The following is a 16,198-nucleotide window of genomic DNA, read 5'->3' as shown; positions in this document are numbered from 1 at the left end:
CAGAACACTGAAGATGTGATGGGTCAGCATTATTTATATTTTGCTGATGCTGAACAAAAGCAGAGCAAAATTAAACCCTGAAGAATAGGACAACTAAGGTTAGTTGTTTCACAGACATTGCATTCATTACTACAAAATGCCCACCTAATCACCAAAGGAGATATATCTGTCTCACAAATAAGTGGCAGGTTCTGTGGAGAAAATGTCATGTTGGCACAATTAAATAATTAAATACTTCCTTCTGATGCATTCACATAAGGACCAGACAAACTTAATTTCCTAATGTTTGAGGACTTGCCTTTGCAAACTAAAATACTAGATTTTGATGTGCTATTTCTTCCCAGTTTTCTAGTTTAAAGCAGGAGTCAAATGATAAATAGTATTTCTGCCATGGGTGTTACACTGATGCTGGAAACTGCTCCTCTGTCTGGTGATCTCATGAGACAAAAGCAGAAGCGGACTAAAATTCATGGCATTCCAGCCCTTGAAGTTATGAATTTTCTTTACTCCCCATTCTCTGGATTCTTATCCAGCCTTACTTTCTCCAGACACTAATCCCAGTCTGCCACCTCATTGTCCTTTTCACCTGGCCCTGCCAAATTCTTTCCAGCTACTTCTCAAATCCTCCCATGGGATGACCCTTAGCAGATTAAATCCCTCACCAAATTCATTCCTAATGCTTGTCATGTAGAAATATTTCATAACTTCGAGTTCCTTACTTAGTCTCAGGAAACTGCCCTGGAGGAAACCAGGGTCAAATCCTACCTTTCCCCAGTTTTCAACCTCATTGTTTGGCCAGAACCAGTTTCTTCCCCTTGTCTTCCATGCCCTTTTTCACCAAGTCCCAGGTACAAATCTCTATTTCCCTCTGCTGGGGCTGTGGCTACGTAGAGTCACAGACAATCTGCACTCCAAAATATGAAAGGAACACTGGAGAGACTGGTATCAGTTGTTTACCCTGCTTTTGAGTAATCATTGTGTCTGAGCATGTTTTATTTTGAAGTTTCTTAAGTATTCAGTGAAGACGTTGCTTGCGTAGTACACAAGAATTGCAAGAATTGCAAAATGACACAGATTATTTTAAGACTAAGTGGCCACTGGAACAGTTATCTTGTGAAATCAAGTACTTTTTGGCAGACAAGAGTGGTTTTTCATTAACCAGTACTCAACACAAATTATGATCTGTAAGAAAGGTCAGACAATGAGCTGCTCTAGGCTGGAAGTACTGAGAGTAAAATTCCTATTTATTCTGTCTCAACATGACTAGCTCATGATGATGTTTTTATCCTCACCATTTATCAACACAGTGGTTTCACAGCTTTGAAATTTGATAACATGTATTTAGAAAATGGACCATAAGCATGCAGGTTGTTGTAAAATATAAATAGGCCTGTGCAACATTTTCTCAGATGGGAAAACTGACTCCCCTCAAACCTAGTGAGAATATACTGTCTTAGAGCATTTTATCATAAAGATTGACAACTAGTGCTGTGTCATATAATCTTCTGAGAAAGTGGTACTTAATGTACATCTATGTATCATTATTTTTATATATAACAGAATTAGATGCAAAACTGTGTTTTCTAAATATGTTTTGTAAAAGTATTTCAAATATTTTCTGAGTATGCTTTAGGGAGTTAAAAAGTTGTCACACAAATCCAAAACCAAAGGAGTCCAATACAGGCCTAGAAATCCTGTTTTATAACCCATCCATAACTTCCTAACCCCCTTTATCTTTCTTGTTTCATAATAGCATAATTTGAAGTGATAAATGGAAAAACTGTACAGGATTAAATTGACCTTCCTAAAAAATCCCAATTGTTATGAAGTGTATGTAAAATTACCCCTCTCTGCATTCTTACCATAATGAAGCTGGGAGTCAAATCAGAATTGGGTTCCTGCATTGCTGAATGTTACATAAATCAAATCCCTCCCTTCTAATTTCATCACAAGCAGTTCTTGCAATATCCACTGGTTGTGCCATCAAAAACAAAAGAAAGTTACTAAGAATACGGATCATATAAAACCTGTAATTGCTCTCTTGGATACATTTTCAAAATATTTGCACTTCCCACTTCAGCAACTTCTACTCCTAGAAGTCCAATAAATTTTACACAAGTGAGGTGTTACATTTTACAGAAGTAAACAGGTCAAAATACAACAAACTCATCTGAACAGACAGTCACATTATGATCTATGACCCCAGAAAAAGATTTTGGTAACAAGATTGGCCCACCTGTTTTTATCTTAATTATATTATTTATGGGCATTAATGTCTCATTAGGCATTGTCCATACCCAAGTGCAATTCTGTCTTCAAAAATATATCATAAATTGGAAACAAGGGCCTGTTGCACTGTTATAAGTGCTAATTGTTTACTGGACTATGCAGATGGAATTCTGGTTTTGTTTTACTTATCTCTTTAATTGAAATCATCACATCAAATTACAGGCAAACTATTAAAGACAAGGACAAAAAAAGTTATGTATTTAATTCATTCCATATAATTAAATCACTACATGTTACATAAACACTAAAAGCATCCATTCTTCTATGAAACTTAATAGTGACATGTCACTTTTCCTAATATCAAGATGAGAGACAAAAAGGAATTGGTGTCATCAATTAAACGTGACCTTTTATTGAAAGAAGAATTATCAATTATCATACTATTCTGAGACTTGAATGAGATAGTCTAAGCAGTACTGCACTCTTATTTTTCTTTATATTCCTTTATATTAAACTTAAAAATCTTGTTAAAAATAAATGCCTTAAAAATCCAATGGTCAGAAACATAATGGCCTTAGAGTGTCAGTTTTAAGGTCCTTTCTTTTCACTGTATTTTATCCTCAAAAAGAAACTCTTAAATATACCAAGCATCCAAGAAACATATTCAGTAGTTTCTTATGTTAGCAGGAAAATTATAGGAAAGAAAGGAAGGACTTGGTTATAAGTTTCAGAGACTATGTGTTTACAGTGAGGAACAAAGTATGCATCATACATTTGATTTAGATGCCTCAGATGGTCATCCAAAAAGCTGTCAGTGGCAAAGAACACTTTAAAACAATTCTATTATGATATTAGCTAGGAAATAAATATTGGGAAATGATGACTAATGCCCACATAACCAAGCTCCTGTAAGCATAAGGCACTATGAGCTCAAAGGAACTGTCATTAGCTACTGTATTTTTCTGCTAATTGACTGCTGAGCATTGACCAGATTTTGATCTGGGTTTTCTTAGAGGCATAACTGAATAATTCAAAGTAATTTGAATTTGAATCTGGCTCTTCATTCTTTATAAAGAACTAAGTCATAAAGTGACACAAAGTAGTATTTTCTTTTCTAAATAACCACCGTAAAATCCAACCAGTCTGACAGTTTCTTCATTCAATGCATACAGCTGCACAATAGAAATGTCAGAAAAAGTAGATTCTTTACCTGTGGGCACACCTATAAAATACCTATGCTCAGGTCCATTGAATCTCTTATTTTTTCCCATCATGAAAATAAATGAAGACCAGAAGTTACCGAGTTAGCATTTGATTCAAGCCATAAATATACAGAAAGAGCCGATTCTGAAGCCAGTCAAAATATTTTAAATAAAAACAATTGCACCAGCCAATCTTCACTTTTTCCTAAAATTTCTTCTATATATTTCATTAGCTGCTTATTGTAAGATGTTATAAAGCCACTACCAAAGAATTAAGGAAGGAAATTGAGATATTGATCAGGAAACTATGGAAGAAAATTTAAACAAGATGAAGACATTTTATAGGACTTACTTTAAAGTAAAATTCAACAAAATAAGAGAATAAGTATTTCAGAGATAAATAGTTCTAAGTCTTGAGAGAAACAATAAAGTAAATAAAACATAGGATGTTATATTGCTGATGTACGGTGTCTTCAGTCGGTCTCACTAGCGGAGAATAAACACAGATTAAGGACAGGTATCCTGGAAAAGTCCTCTCTTCCCTTTTAGTCAGTATAGTGCTTCAGCTCCAGACAAAGCAGCTGAACTAACCGGTTTGAATGTGTCTGAACAAAACAGACTAGTCTGCCTTCTATATCTTTTAATTAATACCAACACCATTGCTTTGCCCCCAGTATTGCAAAACAGGTAAAATCTTCCCATTTACATCAGAAAATACTGATGTCAGCAGTGGTTTGAATTTGCACTTCAGTCTCAGAAAGACCAGACCTGTGTCACCCACCTTCATCCAGGTGCCAGAACAGAACTTGTGGCACTCAGCTACATCAGCAGGCACCTCTGCTCAGACAACTTCAGCAGCAATTTTGCTACTTTAAAGAGTTGTAGGAATTTGCATATACACGAAGAACCTTGCTGTTGCCATGGCTCCCTCTTCCAAGTGACTCAGCTGTGAGGCACAAGACTGCAACGAGTCCACTCCTGTCTGTCCCCTGTAGAGCTACTGTAACCCAACAATTAGTGAGTTTCAAAAAGATCCAGAAGAAATCTGCACTTCGACAGTGAGATCTGTTTTATCCGGAGTAACACACGCAGCAGTACAAAGCCCAGTATTTTATAAAGACTGTTAACCAATTTATTATTTACAAATTCTTAGAAAATGAGTAAGTCATTTCAGATGAATATGTGAGGATCAGAAGTACACTACCAACACTACAGCCAATGCCAGTACCTGAGCTTCAGCCTTCAGCTAAAATACAAAATGAGTGAATGAGCATTTTGAAGGTATTTTCATCAGTAGTTAATATTGCAGATTGTTATGTCAGAAATTTTTTTTTCCCTATTAACATATGAGTAACACTAATATGTCTATTAACAAAGTGGAGAAGAGCCAGCTTTCCCACTACGGACTTCTTGTTAAATAATACAGAGATATTTTTGAAACAGTATTCTTCATAGATTGTCATAGCTACAGAGAAATAGTGCAAATTCATCTGTTCTAAAATCACTCTTCTGACTGTGAACTGTGTTAACACTTTTGATAATAGGTAGTATTTACACAGGTGTGTATGTGCATGTGTGTGTGTATGCCTTGCATATATTACATATATAACAAAAAGATGAATATAAATTTATTTTTAAAAAGTCACTCTATCATTAGCAAAAGTTAATCTGTAGAATGAAACACTACTAAAAGATGTCTAATTATTAAAATTATGTATACAATGAAGGAATTCTGATCACTCTCTGTCCAGTCTGGTAGCTTCCACAACCAAAAGGTGTTCTTTTCACCTAAAAAACTCCTTTGTAAAATTTCCTGGAAGATTTACTAATATTTATTCTGAAAAGGTTCTTTTCACAGTAAAAGACTGAAGTTCCATTTATATAGTAAAATACATCAAAGTTCATTTTAGCCTCTGTAATGGCAACCCAGGGTACTGACTGTCATATTTTTTTCAGCCTGAATGAAAATTCTGATTACTGCCATCCACTGTGGAAAGACAATGACGATCACTGGCCTTCAGCAATGAAGCAGGAGGATAACCTATTGTTTGCTGTTGTCTCAAGGGCTGTAATGACTCTTATCTAAACACCAAAATGAAGAGAGGAGCTAATTCCAATTATACAAAACAACTTCACAAACACTGCTGTTTGATTCTAATTGTGAAGCCAAACACCCAGGTCAAGACATATTATCCCAACTAATCATGCTAAAGATATATAGAACAATGCAACTGTGCACAGGAAGGGAATATACTAATCAGTGTCGGGTTTATTTTATGTTAAAGCTACAGAGCTTTATCTATTTAGAGTACAGTGCTTAGTCTGAAATATACACCACCAGCCTTTTTCATTTTATAAAGCAGAAGCCATGGGCACAATATGCTTTTGTTTTGATACATTTAAGTCCCTTCATTTCAACCTTTCCTATCCAGGCACTTTAAGATTTAAGACTGGTTTAATAACTACTACTATTACTACTACTAATAACAACAACTCTTGAAGAGACTGAAAATAATATTGTTAAGCAAAGATAAGTTCAGTTTGAGTAGCATAGCAATCTTAATGCTTTCCATATTGTTTCCCTTCAGGGTCATTTTTACCTGTAAAACTGAGTGTAATTCCTTGTGTACTACTAAGATCAAAAATATAGCAACACATGATTATTATACAAATTATGTATCCTGTTAATTGAGGCACAGTCTTTAACTTAGAGCCAATGCATTCTTCTCCAAGAAGTGCTCAAAGAACATTGAATATCACAAATTTCTTATGATGAATAATTTAAACCATGATATTTAGACAATGGAAGAGCAGCATTCTCCAAAAATTTTTACTGGAAACTACCCTTAAGCTGTGGGGCTTATAGCAAAACTTGCCTGACTGCAAAGTGTTGCTCTCTTGTATTTTGCAGAGCAGAATATAGATGCCTGCAACAAGTGTGTGGTAAAGGACACCATGGATATTCTGTTGACTGCCAGGGTAGGAGGCCAAAGTACTAAATTGGAACTACCTGGGAAGAGGTGGTGGTATGTGTTTAGAACATATTTAAGAGTTTTACAGGATTTCTAGTGGGTTGGTGCTATGGGAGGCAAAGTAATAAGATGCTTCAGCTGAGTCAGCTTGGAGGTGGAGATTGCTGATGCTGGTGGGTCTTCATTTTGTTTGCTTCTACTGCATCATATTAATCCTTCTCGGGAGAGAGCTAAGCAGAAGACACTTGGTATTACTGGTGCAGTGCAAAGATTGTTTATTAAGAGAAGGAATTTCAAAGAGCTTGTGCAATTCACTACATTACTCTCCATTGTTTTTGTACTCTGTCGAATGTTACTGAACACACATTTTTGTGACTGGATGATTGGATGATCAGATCTTTGCAAAGCAAGCCATAACTGCAATTTGTTTTCTCCTTTCTTTGAAGCTATGCCCACAACTCTTTAATCTTAAAGACTGACAGGCCAAACTCTGACTTCTCACTCTTTCTGGGGCAGATGACTGGTACAGGCAATGTATAATGCCATATATTTACAGCAATATATAATGTCATATAATTCAGAAAGACAGAGAGACAAAGAATAATACTGGGAGTAAAAAAGTTAAACACAAGCCTTCAAAGACACATTTGGCCAAAACCAAAGCCCATGAAGTGCCAAGAGCAAATCCTGTGAGTTTTCAATAGAAAATACTATATACATAAAAGACATCTCAAAGTTTACTGGCTCAGTTGCATGCTCCAAATACACAATAAGTTATAGTCTATATAAATTACTATATTACAGTTTAGTAAGAAATTGGGTTAGATGTGTGAGAAAACACAGTTCTTCAAAATAAGGGTAAGCCAAACTAACCATAATCTAGTAAAGCAAAAAAATAGTCTTTTTGTTTTAAAGATTTTTTTTTTTTTAAGAGTATTCACAATTATTTAGGAAACACCTTGATTTATGAGGAAAAGGCCAATTTTGATCTGAAAATGTATATGAAAAAACCTGCAAATAGTTTCAGAGTTGCTGCCAAGAAATTATTACATTGCAAAGGGAATTTTTTTGAGCTAAGGGCATAAAATATGGTAGATTCAGTATTTTAATTTTAGGCTAATATCTTTCTGAGCTGTAAAAATGATCTCTTAGATGTAAGCAGAAAACTAAAGCTTACATTCTAACGCTAAGATATTCAATTTAAGCCCCAAAACTCAATTATGACTGAAATTCTTCAGCATGAAAGCTCAAGATTTAAATATCTCTGTAATCAGTTCTTATTATTTCTGACTGATTTAATTTCAAAGTATTTTGTGCAGCTGTTAACACTCATCAGAGGTGTCCTCTTACTTAATCCTCTGTTGGAACTTAGAAGTCTCTTACCATACTGCACTGCAGTCAGTACAATTATTTTAATTTATATGCTGCTCTAGACTATAATGTTACTAATGAATAAGGACAATTCTCACAACAGTAATTCATGAATCTTCTGTAGATTAAAGTATTCTGTAAGCAGCTTTCAAAATTGGCTTTTATGACTATGTCATGCAAGATCTGTTTTGTCTCACAGAGGATAATTGAATAATAGTGATTTTTTTTTTTTTGACCTTTTGAAGAAGCAAGACAGTTTGGACTGTCAACCCAACTCTGTAACACACATCAAACCATCCTTTTTAATAAACACATTATTATTTTTCTTCCAGCTATACTTACTGCAATGCATCTTACTTTGCTCACACTTTATTTGTTTCTGGGCTCAGAGGATCAGCTTTGTTACTGGGATTACATCAGGGAATTCAGTCAAGCCACTGCAGGCATGAATCTGACCTACTGATGAACAATAGCTGTTTTCTATTTAATTTTCTCTAAATCACTTAGTGAAGCTTTGAAAACCTACCCAGTGTAAGTGAAGGAACTTGGTCCTAGAGCAACTAGAGGTCTTACCCTTCTTAACCAGTACTAAAGGACATTTAAATCTTTTCCAGACAGCTCAGTTCTAAGGATCAAGAAAGCTGAGAACAAAAACTGATACCCTTTTGGACTACATTTTAGTATCTTCACTCTAGCTGGTGTGGTCTGTAGGAAAAAGCACCCATCTTACCATCGCTGTTGACGCAGACGACAACAGGAACCTGTGTACCAGGGCCACATGGCTTTTCATTGTCAGGAATGCATTCCTCCAGCCCCGTGATTCTCCAGTCATAGCAAGAGGGCTCTTCACACGGGATGGCTTCCAACAGGTGAGGGCAGTTTCCTGTTCCTCCTGTAGGCTCATTGGTGATGCGACGTTTCCTTAGTTTAAAGCCTGAAATGTCCATGAAAATAAAAATTCAACTCTGAAATGTGAAGTGAAGCACTTTTTATCTCTCTATACCTGAGTGAACAGTTCTGTTTCTCTTCTCTGTAAAACACACCACAAACACTCAGCAGAACACTGCATTTTAGATAATTGGGTAGAAGAACTCATTGAAGAAGGACTGGAGATCAAATTTTACGAGAGTTCCAATGTTTTGAGCCTCCTCAGGAGGCTTTGCCTTAAACCCTTGTTTATAATAGTCATGCATACTCCAGGAAGGAGACAGGATAATTTCCTGAGCATCACTCTTGCCATATCCATCTCATTTTATAAATCCTGCCTATGTTGCTGAGTTACCATTTCTCAAATATGTTGTTTGTTTTCTTCTCAGGTATTTTCCAACAGGGATGGATTATGAAGTGAAATCAGCTTATAAACACTCCCTTCCCCCTCCAATGCTCCAAAATAAAATGGAAGAATAAAAAGATTACCTTGTGAGAAAAAGAAAAGCATGAAAATAAACTCAAGTCCCATGAATACATTTTCAGTAATAAACATCACAATATTCCCTTGCAAGTGTTTAAAAATTTCCTTAAGACTACCTAAACTCAACTTGGAATGGAGAAACTGATGGGTCTTATACACTGTCATCTGCCAGGTCAATGTCAGTAACCAAAACAACCCCCTCTCTCGCTTCCAGCATGGCCCATTGAAAAAGCCAGACTAAATACAGTCAGAACAACCTAATCAAATTGAATGGATTCAAGAAATAGTTTCTTGTGTAATAACTTTCTATATTTTCTGATATATCTGATTGGAATATTTTAACTTTGTCAAGGGTTTGTTTCTTTTCACATCTTTTCACAATCTCTTTTATTTGGGGCAGATTCGTAACATACAGATATTTTTTATAGAATACTACACATAACTCATTTCTACCAGGACACAAACTAAACAGGAGAATTTTCAAACACATATATGCAGGAACTGATTCCTTGAAGACATGCTCTTAATTTAATTACAATAAGCATTGCTTTAAAAATAAGTTTTCATCTTCAGTTGCTCTTTTCTTTTTTCCTAAATTGAAGAGTTCAGCCAAATTATGTGCAAAAGGTTTAGTAAGCCTGACACAAAAGGCTGATATACTTTCAAAAATAAAGACCTCCAATTTCGACAGCAACAAAGGATGCAAGTGATCTGGAAATATGTAGACAGACATGTTGCTAAAAGTGGGAGTGCCTTTACAATTTTTACATCATTCTCTCAGAAGAACTGTCAATGCAATTATAAAATAAAATGTAAGAATTTCCAGATAAGAGGAAACCTTTGGCAGTTGAGAAAAGATCCCTGCTCATATGTGCAGGAATAAAGGCTTGCATAAAGTATATTCTAATATATTTCTATTAGAAAGATGCCCAAATCAGTCTCACAGACCTAAACTGTATCCCTGAAAACATAGCAAACCTTTCACTGATGGAACAGCAACCAAAATAACAGACTACGTGACAGCTGTACTCAGAGGAGACTTAATCTGATAGATTTGCACACTGAACTACTTTTTCCTTCTTGAATTGATCAAGGTTGAGTCAGAGTTCCACAAAACAGCTTTGTAAAACTTGTGTTATTACACTTAGACAGAAGTGTAGCTAGCAGTATGCCAGAAAGATCCAGCTAAGCAAACATAGTAATCACAGTTGTTCCTTCCAGGGGACATATGTGGCTGCCCTTTCTTACGACTGTTTTTAATCAAGAAACCAAGTCTGTATTCCCAGCTTCTATCAGGTAATCACTTTGCAGCAATGACTAGGCCAGTTTTTCTCATTTATAGCCAGAAACCCACAGACTTCTAACATGAGGTCCCTGTCACTGTATTCGTGCTTTCCTATTTTGATGTCAGGTTACTACAATCTGTTCTGCATAGCAGTAAGTTTTAAACACGCTGAAATTGAAACCAGCACATATGTCATCAGTAAAACAGCATCACATACCGACAGTGAACGGTCCCGTCTCCTTGCCAGATCATGCTTTACGGTCTAATGGTGAATTCTTAAGATATTAATGAACTGTAAATCTTTGGGTGCCTTGTACACAACACACCTCAAAGGAAGCTTCTGTCCTCCTTTTGAGACAGTGCCTAAATTGTGATTTGAACACACAAACTGTATCCCTTTCAATCTTAGAGGAAGGTTTGAAACGGGACTTGACCTGTAAAAATCTAAAGTGATCTATAGAGCCTGGAACACAGGCTACATTTTTGCTACCTCTGGTGTAAAAGCAATGTTAAATGTAATCCTAATTCAATGACTTTATTTCGATGCCCAGAGGCACTAGATATACAATTCTTGGTAAAAAATTTAGTGTGCTTGCAAAACCAGAGGAGCCTAGTGAATCAGGAACAGTAAATAATCACCATTAGAAGGCTCTGCTGGATTTTTACATACCCTTCTTGGCCTGAGGGTCATCACAGCTCTCATAGGTGCATGGTCCCCAGGCTGACCATGCCGAGGTCTCACACTCTGTAGGACAGGGAATATGGCACAGCTGGGAGGTGCTGGGAAGAGGTCCTGTACAAAGTTTACGGTCTACTGGCCTTGAAGCTGTCAAAACAAAGTGAAAATATTTCTCATATGTCACCGGTCACGTTCCTCAGCTCTAAGCAGACAGAATTATCCTTCAGTTAGAAAGGCTGTTATCTCATCTTTTTAATCTGATGACATGATAGAAGAATGCCTGCCTTGAAAAAAATTACACAGAAGTCAGCTTACTCTCTGCATGAACAGAGACAAATCCCATTATCTGGAGACGGGAATGCTGTAGATATTGCAGCATGGCCTCGGACTCAGTCCTTTCATTTGAGGGGTAAATTATACTACTAAAACAATTGTTCACTTTGCACTCTGCAGAAATTGATGTCCTGCTATCTCATTACTTCTTCTCTTAACAAACTGAACAAAAAGCTGCATAAATCCCTTTGCACTTGTATATGTAAGCTATATGATACTATAACTTCAAAGGCCTGGTTAATTAATATTTAAAAGATTATTTTAAAGCTATAACCTGAAACACAGCTAAAATTATGAGAAAAAACTTTTTTCTTTTACTCTAAAGACCATCCAGTGCACACTCAGTGGTAAGATTTGTCCAGCAGCAACTTTAGTTCAAAAAGGCTTTGTTTCAGATATATATATGGTTTGCACTTACTATGTATATATATGTACATAAATATGATACATAATGTATATATGTAGTTGTAAAAACTGCGCAAGACATTTTTTTCTTTAAAGTTTTGTTAATCGATACAAACACATGTGATTCTTCTGTTCTTTAAGGATCAGTAAGCTGGGATAAAATTACCCTTCTCCTTCCATACTTTATTCTTTTGACTTTCCAGGTAATAAAAGTAACAGGACAATTCTATAAGGTGTCAGAGTAAGGCACAGAACTCTAACTGAAAATGTACCATTTCATTGACAGCAAGATTTTAATTCTCTTTCATAATACAGGACAAAATATTACACTAAGAAGAGAACATCTTCAAGAAGGCAAAGTGAAGTCTGCCATATTATTTCACTTTGGTTGATTAAGGAAACATGCAATTCCATAACTTTAAACACTCTCATTCTACTCGGCATTTTTTTCCACCTCATTAATTTTTGCCATGACTTTTGATGGAAAGATTCTTGGATGAAATAAATACAGTTATGACAAAATATCCTTCTGAAAGATGAGATCAATAACCTCTTATAGAATGTGAAAGTAAACACCAGGTTGTTAAAGTATGGTCAAGCTTGTAGACATGTATGTATATCTTTGCATTCAGATTTTCTAAGCAGATGACTTTTACAGTTACAGAAAAAGCTCCAATTCTCACTTTGTAAGGGGAAAATGGAGTGGAAAACCTTCACCCTATTCTGGTTTTCAAGGTTGTCTCCTTTGGCACAGTTTTACACTGTGTTGCTCCATGTAATGAAAGCATGGAGATGGCAGATAGTAATTTAATATTACTGCCTCTAGCTCACCAATCTCTTGAAACAAAATAATACAAAACCTAATATTCCAACATTTGCATAACGCTATGACAGAACATCGAATTTTACAGTATGTTTGACATGTACACCTAACATGCATGGTAATCAACATAATATGCATATTTGGTGTAGAAAATGGATATAAGTAAACATAATTTGCCTGTTGAATTTGCATTGAATAGTTTCTAATAAAAGAAGAAAAACAGTAAGTAATTGCTATCCATACATTTTTAACCTTGATTTAATTGGGGAATTGCCCAAGTGAGACAGATGAAATTAAGGGTCAATTACACCACTGAGACACAATCTTGCTTCAGGGAATAGAGAAAGTGTTCTGAGGAACTCCATGCTTCATCTCTAGCCTTCATCATGATAAAGAACTTATCATCACACTACTTTATGGAATTTTACTCAGAAAAATAACAAAGATCTTTAATCAGGAAGCTTTAAATAGCAGCTTTTTCATATCTCAGGTATCAGTAAATTTCTAAATATGTCAAAATGTTTTTGAAATGCTGCTTTTAGACCCTAAGTGATGTATAAATGGTGCCTGTTATATATTGCTTTTACAAGAAAAGAATTCAACTGTAGGACAGAAAATTTATATTTCAGGTTATTAAAAATGTTTTCATCATGGAGCACTTAGGATGAATTTCATGCAGGATTACTCAGAATTCTTTCTTTGAGATGACAGTAAAAGAAGAAAACAGCCTTCCCTGTGTATCTTATGACCATCTTGTTCCCATGAATTTAGATGAATTTCTTTCAGCATCAAAAATTTTAATTGAGCTTAGGTTTTGATGCTTACTGTTTAGCAAAGACACTGACAGAAGATGATGCTGGATGCAGATATTTACAGTTTAAAACCTTGCTTTATCTCTGTCCTTTCATATTCTCTTGCGTCAGCAATAAAGATAATTCTTTATTCCTTGGATGTGATGTTGAATGTTGATTAGACCGTGTGTAATACTACAAGATAGATGTGAAATTTGACCAAATTTTGGGCCAAATATAGAAAGAAAAGTTAATGCATTTTGATAATCTCTCTTTCTCCTTCAATCTAACTAATAAATTAGATTCAGTTTTCAAGGAATTTCAGGTTTGAGGGTAGTGACCTAAAAACTAAAAATTTAATTATCCATTCCTCAAATTGTCTTCTATATTAGGAAATTTTAGCTGAATATATTTTATATCCTTGGAAAACACTCCTCAAATTACTGCATTTTAAAAACAACTGAAAAGAAAAAGAACAGTTCTGCTTTTATGTAGCATTTGCTACATTTATCAAGACATCAAACTCTCCATCCTTCTCTAAAAACCCTCAAGAGAGTAGTGCCCAGTAATGACCAGGCTGGCAAAGAGAGTGAATTTGTATTGTGACTGCATCAGTATAAGCAGACACAAATTCATATTTCTCTTTCTGGTCATTTGTCACACTGGTTTCATAGCAAACAACACAAAGAAATTTCTCCAAGTACTCTTACTCAAAAAAATCAAGAAAAACCCAAGGCCAAAACACATTATGACCAGCAATGAAACAAAATATGTTCTTCTCATTTTCTATAATGCTGAATTCTCCCATCAAAAAACATTAGATAATTCAGAATCTTATGCTCTAAGAAATGGCACAATTCCATGCATGTAAGCAGTTCCCCTGTGTTTAATAGGGCAACAAGTGTGTATTTGCAGATGTAGAATAAATTTATATTTATATAAAGGAACTTTTCTCCTATCTTTATTCTACATTGAGGGTTTTAAAGGTACTCGGAATAAGATGACACAGTCCACCTCATACACTTACAGTGAGAGAAACTTCATGACTAACCAGTTGAGTAGGTGAATACAGAGATGAAACAATTTAAGTCAGCAGCAAGTAAATGGCAGAATGACAGTGGCCTCCAGGAAACTTGATTGCCACTGCTTAGCTGCTACAACCAAAGCTCTTTCTTCTTCCTACTGATCTGAATGGTGTGAGGGATTCCAGTTCAGCTAAATATTAGAAGTTCAAATTCTTACTGGAGACCTAATTTGGTGTTTTAACACTACAGAAGGCACTGGAAACCGCATCTATGATGAAAGCCGCAAAATAATTCCCATTGCTCAGAAGTGAGAGGAAAAGCAGTCACTAGCTAAAACTGTTCAGGAGTAGAGCAGGCAACTGTTCCAGTGCCCCAGCTGGCTCATGAACTTCATTAGTTGGAATTCTGGCCTCTCACTTTCAAACTGATCTGAAATTTCCTGAGAATACTCAAATTCATTTAACTATTTCAGAGCTACATAAACATGTTAATTACACACATATAGCAAACAAGGTCTCCCAAAAGGGACATTGCCTCCTTTGCATGCTCTTAATCAAAAGGCCAGGTTGCAGCCCTTAATTTACCTACCTGTTATTTCAAAAGTGATTGATAGCAGAGGTGCAACACTAGCCTTCGACTTGCTCTGTGACTGACTTTCTGAAATAACAGGGAAATGCCACCATGAGTATATGAGAATGGAGGTCTTCAAAGCAGCCTTACCAAGACAGCATTCACTACAACCAACAGCAAGCTACACTGAGTTGAAGACGTTTCCTCACAGCATAATCTGGTGGGTGTGTGCCCTGGCTTTTTCCAATCCTCAAATTACTCATAGTTTTCTATTCTATGAGGGGAGAAAGAGAGAGGATGAGTAGAGCAGCAGCTCTTCGGAAAATCTGTCCCCTAATGTGGAAACAGCCCAGAGCTCCTTTTTTAAACTAAGAACCACTTCACCCCCAGTTCGAGCTCTTGAAAAACTGTTCTCATGTTTATGCATCCAAAGACTAGTTACATTTTAATCAGCTTTCAGGAGCCTGCAGAGATTACCTCCTGATGGGCTCCATGTATTCCTGTCACAGTCTGATAAGGGTAAATTTCACACCCGCCTAATCTGGCAAGACTTCACAGCCTACCAAAATCCTAATCATCATTCTGAACAGTAAGCTTCCACTGGTTTTATTGTTGCCTCTCCTTAGCTAGGAGGTTTTCACTGTTCACACTACGGCAGAGGCATCTAAACTTTGTTCAGCAGAGGCGATTTACTAAAAGCCCTTGGGCGGAGCTGATTTGCATTAGACAAAGAGGCTTGAAAGCTTCTTCTTTAATAAATACAGACGTGGGGCTGCAGAGCTCACAAGTCACACCCTACTGATCTGAGCAGTCATGTTGAAATGGATGTTGGCATTAACATTCCCCACAAACTCTACCTCTACGGCAAGTTTGAGAGTACCTTTAAACCACAGCAGGAACCTCACTAGTCTGCTATTTGGGCAGCCCTGGATAAAATGTGGTATTACATAGGATTTGCATATTGATGTTGTTTTCCCTGAAGTATATGGCTGCTGTTTTTCCTGAAGTATATGGCTGTATTTATTTGTTTCTTAATAATAATGTGTGTTTGTATGAAATAGGTAGAGGATAAAATTTAATTAAAAAGCTAAATGCATTTAGC

At 36.0% G+C, this 16,198-nt stretch overlaps 1 protein-coding gene across 8 annotated transcripts in view; it reads right to left on the bottom strand.

Moving 5' to 3' along the window:
* Nucleotides 1-16,198, bottom strand: part of THSD7A (thrombospondin type 1 domain containing 7A) — a 285,664-nt gene that overhangs the window by 88,810 nt on the left and 180,656 nt on the right. For 7 of the 8 annotated variants that reach the window (XM_032111028.1, XM_032111075.1, XM_032111082.1 and 4 more), the window contains 3 exons: nt 15,115-15,183; nt 11,141-11,296; nt 8,505-8,708 (listed from right to left, as the gene is read on the bottom strand). In XM_032111028.1, the coding sequence (XP_031966919.1) occupies nt 8,505-8,708; nt 11,141-11,296; nt 15,115-15,183 (429 nt within the window). The remainder of the gene's footprint in view (nt 1-8,504; nt 8,709-11,140; nt 11,297-15,114; nt 15,184-16,198) is intronic. The other variant, XM_032111064.1, reaches the window with a different exon arrangement.

The sequence above is a fragment of the Corvus moneduloides genome, chromosome 1, assembly GCF_009650955.1.
Source record: "Corvus moneduloides isolate bCorMon1 chromosome 1, bCorMon1.pri, whole genome shotgun sequence".
NCBI classification, from domain to species: Eukaryota; Metazoa; Chordata; class Aves; order Passeriformes; family Corvidae; genus Corvus; species Corvus moneduloides.
Note: the sequence above shows the minus strand (reverse complement) of the source record. Positions and strands in the feature narration are given on the sequence as shown.